Raw genomic sequence first — 6,740 nt, 5'->3', positions numbered from 1 at the left:
CAGTGGAAGAATTTGGTTTTTATTTTTTTCTTTGGTAAGTTTATGAATAAATTAAACCTTTGAAGTTGGTATTGTTCCATATTTTGTTAAAAAAAAAAAAAAAATAAAGACATCTCAGGTCCAATTTCTTCCAATGCCATTTTTACTGATTCAAATGGTAATTCTCATCTTTCTTGTCCTCCTGTTTGAACTGGATCAACTACTTCACCTGCTATTTTTTCTTTTATACCAGTTTTTGATGTTATAAATTTACCAACCGCAAATAATCCTGATTCTACTTTTGTTAACCCTTTCGAACCCAAAAGCTGTGAAAATCAATATTAAAAAATGTTTTTTTTTCAGTATTATCGTGTCAAAAACATCACAACTAAGAAATATAAATAGAAAAAAGTTATTTTCTAAAATAATAAATAGCAAAAATAATGTGTTACTCTCTTGTTACATGTAAGTAAAATATACTCATACTGCCTATGACCACCAAAAAAGTCGGACAACTGAGAAAATAACTTTTTATAGAACAATAATGTACATATGCTACTTCTTCTAAGCCAAAAAACAAAACACTTTCTGGATTAACATTTTTTTATATCTCTTTTTCAAAATTATGACCATATAAAAAAAAAAAGTTTTTGCAAAAAAAAAACAAAAATGTGAATTTCAGTCAATTTTTCGATACAAAAAAAATATAAAAGTATGATATTAGACTAACTTTTTGAACTAATCCAGTAACTAGGAATTATTATCTTTTAATTAAGCCAATGAAACCTAAAAAAAATTATTGAATGGGAATATTTTTTTACGATTATTTAAATATATGTAACATGAGAGTAACGCTGCACAGTGTGGGAATTCGCTCATTTAGCGGAATTAAATTAATAGCGCTTACAGGTTTAACTTTCTGAGAATTCTTTTTTTGCAAGATTAATTATAAATATATCAATAATGAAAAATAATAACAATTATTTAAATATCTCGTCAATTTTTTTATGTACAGAGCTCTGAAAGTACAAGTGGACTCATTTTTAAAAGTACTGTACGGTCACAAAAAAAAATTTACCATTTCTTTTTTATAATATTATTAAAAAATAAGTACAATAATGAGTAGAAGTAAGATTAATAACATATTTACACACATTTACAGAGCTCTAAAAGTACACGTTTTTGGCACCTAGATAGACCCTCTTTAAAAATTAATTTTGCACAGAAAAAAAACTTTGTATTCATTTTTGTTGGTAATATTTATAACTATTACATACGAAAATGAAATAAAAATAATTTGATATGCATAATTAGCCAATTTTTTGATAAACGGAATTCGGAAACTACATAAAGGTTTACTGGAAACATTGGGTTTTTTTGCAGGACTCATCAAATTCTTTTTTGTTTTATCTTATGATGGTCTGCTATCATAATATGAGAAAGTTATTTCATCTTAGACTATTTACAGTAGTCTTAAATACTCAATGAGTCGTGAAAAGTATGTGAATTTCAAGCTTCCACAGTTTCGATCGATTTTAGCCCATATTTCACTGAATCTTTAACAAAGCGTTCTTATAGTTGCCATAAATAAATTTATTGTATCTTCAGAAAGCAGCACATTATCTAAGCCACGAATTATAAATGACCAAGCACTTGATTATTAACTTAGGTATGGAAATATGAAAACCCTGTTTAAAAGAAAAAATTTAGAGCAAAGTAATCACTTCCACCAAATAAACAGAATAAAAATCGCCAACTGCAACTTCAAAGCTGTTTTTTTTTTGTTTACATGATCCCCACCTAATAATGCTTTTGTTATCACTTTCTACAATCTATTAGCTTTAAGAAAAACCGGTTTTGGCATCAAACAAGGCAAGTAATTTTTCGAATTAAATTCCGCTAAATTCGCGAAATCCCACACTGTGCGCTGGTAAGGAAAGGGTTAATAGTCCCAAAGCTTCAAAAATCCTCTATTAAAACGCTTCCATGGAAATTCTTGTGGTTTACCATTTTGTTTACAGTTTTTCAATGTATTCTACGAATAATCTTTCAGTTCCTATACCTTGAACAATAAATAATATCAAAGAATTTTTTCATTATGAGTGCAACCAAGTTTTTTTTTGGTTTAAAACTCAGAGATAGATAGATATGGTGTACCTACATTGATTCCTATTGACAAGGACCGTGCCTTCAAAAAGGTTGCACTGGAACTACACAATCCTTTTTTAATATGGTGAGAAAGTATTCAAATTTTTTTTTTTTTTTGGAAGTATTTGAAGTTCAAAGTTCTTCTTGATGCGTTATATTCCGTGAGATTATAAACTTAGCGAAAGGCAAAAAATAGGAAGATAAAACTTGACTTTGAACAACTTACCTTCACAAAGAGAAAATAACGCAGGGATAACTTTATTTCTGGGATATTTACCTACTTTATGTCTGGTATGCTAACAGAACTATAGTTATTTCTGGCGTTATTTTATCTCCGTGCAGAACCTCTGTTGCAGAAACCGAACAAATCGACAACATCTGTTGTAGTTATTAACTGTTTTGTTTTTAATTGTTTTTCCTGCTAATATTTCTTTAATAACTTCACATGCTAACTGTATTGGAGCTTTCCATTGTAACGTATATGAAATTTTTGCGACAAGTCGCAATTTAACAAATATAGTTACCATAAATTAGATACATAAGTTGCGTAACGTATGCGACATTAAGTCCACCACGTTTAAGCGTTTATTTTTACTTAAAACTTGATGAAAAGTTTGTATAGGTGAATATCGATTTAGGAGTTAAGTTCGCAAACACTTGTTAACTCTTGAGGAAGAGTTTTCTGCCTCTAAAGAAGTTTTTCATTGCAATAAATCCCATTTATTACTCTTTTTCCTAATTATAAAAAGTTACCATTTTTCATGGAATGCTCCATTACTCTTTGTCTTTTTATGCTTTGTAATTTCAACAACTTCCACTTCTAGTTTTGCTAATAGTGTTATGACTGCTGATGCTGGTTCAATTTATTTAGCAAGGAACTGGTACTTCTACTGATGTATCATAATTTCGTCACTATTGATTTTATTTCTTCTACTACTTTTTAGTGCTTATTCTTCTGCTTTAACAGTTTTCACTGCAGTTCCTATTCCTTATACTGTTTATTCCTCCAATACTATTGAAACTACTTCAACTGATTTAAGACAGGCATGAAAGAACTTTATTTTTAAGTAGCCTAGGCCTTATTACCCACACAAACTCTACACGATTAAACTGATGATGTTTTACAGTTTTTTGACAGCTAAACACACCAAACAGACTTGTTGATTATACAGTACATATTATGCAACGGGAAGGAGTGATTTTTCTTCTGAAACTTAAGAGCAGCGAGAAGATTTTTAAAGTATTATTTTTTAAAAATATTATCAAGCTATTGATGTGGTCACACCTCAATTAAAGAATATTTATGTTTCTTCACCGTACCTCTATGCAAAAATACCTACATATTTGAACTACTGCCTCTTTCGCTAATTCAGCTTTCTATTCAATTACTGCTTCTACTGTTTTAACTAAAACTACTGGTACTAGGTACTGTTTCAAGTGCTTTTACAATTACAGCTTCTTATGCAAGTTCTACTAGACACTGCTACAAGTTCAGTAATTTAAACTTCTGCTTTGGATACAAATATTTCTGATGCTTCTCCTTCTTATACAGATTCTTCTGCTACTATTGCCCTTTTGTTTTACTGTGTTTACTAATTCAGCTGGTATAATAGATTCGGCTATACTTGTTCAGATGTTACTTCTTCTAATGTCAACTATTTCAAATCATATTCAAGTGTTTAGCATTTCAAGAGATATTTTCTGTTTCTGGTGCCTGTTATGCTTTACCTAATTTTTCTGCTACTATAGCCTTTACTTCTTTTACTGTTAATATTTCTGCTTGTACTATTTCTGTTACCACAAACTATAAATATGTTAATTTCTTCTCCTTCCACTACAACTTCTGATGGAATTGCTAATTGCTAGTAGTACTGATTCATTCTGCTGATTTTTCGCTTTAGCTGCTTCTTCTGCTTATAGTTCTACTACCTTACAGCATAGTAAATTACACTGGTTAACAAAATTAAACTTTTTTTTTGTTGCCAAAACAAAAATATACTTTTCTGAAGGTTTTCAGTGTTCTGAACTTGAACTCGAATCCGAAGTCAGAAAAAATTAAACAGCTCCCGTTTTTTGAAATATTACCGTTAGAAAATGCTGAGCTTCGGAACTTATTTTTGTATGTAAGAAAAATTGTTTGAGTACATTTAGTAACGGTTTCTATAAGAACTATTTTCCATCTCTCAAGATCTGTTTCAGTCTTTCCGATATCTTTTTTACAGCTCGAGATATCTACCATAGATAGCATTTTATATCTACCATATAGAAATTTTATAACGCCATTATCTCGTTTATAATATATGAAGCCAAACCCACTTACTTCATTTTAAGATATTCCGGGCAATATAAACGATATTGAATAGTTTTAAACAGGTATCGAAAGATGGAAAACAGTTCTTATAGAAACCGTAACTAAATATGCTCTAACAATTTTCTTTACGCAAAAGAATAAGGTCCGAAGAGCTCAAAAAACGTTTTTTTGCATTTTCTATTGGTAATATCTCAAAAAACGGGAGTTGGTTAGTTGTTTCTGACTTCGGATTCGAGTTCAGCGCACCGAAAACCTTCAAAAAAGTATATTTTTAATTCGGCAACAAAACCCTATTAAAAATTATTATTTTTGTGTATGAACCAAATTTTTTTTTTAAAATGGTACCTAACTAAAATTCAGGGTTGAACACAATTACTTCCAAGATATTATTCTATCTAACCCGGAATCAATTAAAAATACATCTTAACTGAAGCTTTTACCACTAAATTTGGATCAGGAAATATACTTAACTCATATAACGTCCTCGTGTCATGGCTAATCTCAAAGTCTTCCGAATCATATAAAAAACCGAATTCCCAATAGAACAAAAAGTCATAAGCTCACAAGATTTGTTTCCCAAAAGAAAAAAAAATTAAACCAAAAATAAATTTAACTATGCCAGCCACTCCTTCCCAGAATCCACTTTAGGGTTCTATCTATTCCTTGTTTATTTTTTTTGTTTGCGGTTATTAAATAAAACAAATATGTTAAATTCTTGGACCAGCTTTATTAAAATAACAAAGAAGAAAAAAAAATGAATGTTTCTCATCCAATACCCAAACCCAAACCCTGTGTTGTCAAAGATAAACGATCCATTCTGCTAGGGACGTCTAACAAAGCCCCTGCAGCTGAATCAAGATTATTATTTACGGACTTTGGTAAATCCCGGCCAAACACAAGAAAACACATCCACCAATCCACTCAAAAAGGAAAAATGAAGAAAAGAGAAAAAAAGAAAAAAAAAAAATAACACAAAGTAGGAAAATATAGAATTTGTACACTCTGGCAGAGTTTGGTCGACGGACGAACACAACACATTGACTTCCTTCCTGGCCATCACACTCCCCCATAAAAGCCGCCAACCTTCCGCATTCATATTAATATCCGTGATGTCCTTTTTTATGAGAACTCTTCTTGTGAAACTCATCGCCGCCCTTCTTGTCGTGCTCCTCTTTGTGGCCCCAGTGTTTCTTTTCTTCATTCTCAGCCTTGTGTCCTTTGTGGCCGTGATGGTGATGACCCTTCTTGGTGTGGCCCTTCTTCCCATAGTCATCTTCATGGTGGGACTTCTTGTGATGACCCTTCTTGTGGCTTCCGCCCTTTTTGTGTTTCTTTTCCTCCTTGTGGGCACCGTGTTTCTCCTCGGAGCCTTCGTCGTGGCCCTCGTCGTAGAATTTCTTTTCCTTTTTGTCCTCGTTCAGTTTGTGAATATGGTGTTTGCCCTTAATGGAGTGACCCTTCTTAAAGGATCCGTGTTCTTCGAATTCGTGTCCTTTTTCCGCCTTGTCGCCTTTTTTATGCTTCTTATGGTGACCACCTTCGTTTTCGTGTTTTTTCTCGTACTCATCCTCTTGTTCGTGTTCGCCTTTTTTGCCCTCCTTGTCGTGGTGACCCTTCTCACCCTTGGCATAATGTTCGGACTTCTTTTCGCCCTTCTTACCCTTTTCGCCTTTGTGAGAATGATGCTCTTCGTGGGATTCCTGGCCATCGCCTTCTTCCCATTCTTCGTCTTCGTGCTCGTGTTCGTGGTGCTTGGAAGCAGCCACTTCTAAATCATGTCCAATGGATGACGACGACGAGGAGGAGTCATCGGCATGGACTGGGTCACATGCCAGTGTGAACAAGTACAAGACACAACACGATATGCAGATCCATGTTAATCGATTTTGTGGCAGCCGCAATGGTGGCATGTTCGTTGTGCTAATTCCTTTTGGGTACAGACACCGAAGTGCGTGTCGGCGGAGGCTTTTAAAGTGAAAATAATGTTTGGTTGAGGCGGAAGTGTTGGTTGGTTGGTTGGTATAGTGGCTCGTTGCTGGTGGCTCTGATGATATGGTTGCTGGTCTAGTTTCAAAATCAAATCGATGGCTATAAGAGTTGTAAAAAGGAAAATTGCTTTAAACCACAAAAGAGGTGTCATAATTTTGTGTAAGTCTTCAAAAAAAAAAAAAAGACAAAACAGAAGAAATGTGTACACTCGCAGTGTGGTATTGTTGCAGTTTCGATCAATGAACCATGTAAGTGTGGTCACCCATTGTATAATTTGGTGCTAAAATAGTTTCATTCATATTTGAAGTTAATG

The 6,740-nt window shown here is 33.0% G+C and overlaps 1 protein-coding gene across 1 annotated transcript; it reads right to left on the bottom strand.

Moving 5' to 3' along the window:
- Positions 1-5,240: 5,240 nt before the first annotated feature.
- Positions 5,241-6,514, bottom strand: LOC129906961 (sarcoplasmic reticulum histidine-rich calcium-binding protein). Its single transcript, XM_055982957.1, has one exon. The coding sequence runs from the start codon at positions 6,346-6,348 to the stop codon at positions 5,536-5,538; it is 813 nt and encodes a 270-aa protein (XP_055838932.1). The 5' UTR covers positions 6,349-6,514; the 3' UTR covers positions 5,241-5,535.
- Between the last annotated feature and the right edge of the window lie 226 nt (positions 6,515-6,740).

Source organism: Episyrphus balteatus, chromosome 1 (assembly GCF_945859705.1).
Source record: "Episyrphus balteatus chromosome 1, idEpiBalt1.1, whole genome shotgun sequence".
Lineage (NCBI taxonomy): Eukaryota > Metazoa > Arthropoda > Insecta > Diptera > Syrphidae > Episyrphus > Episyrphus balteatus.
The sequence above is the reverse complement of the archived record's forward strand: the minus strand, read 5'-3'. Positions and strand labels throughout refer to the sequence as shown.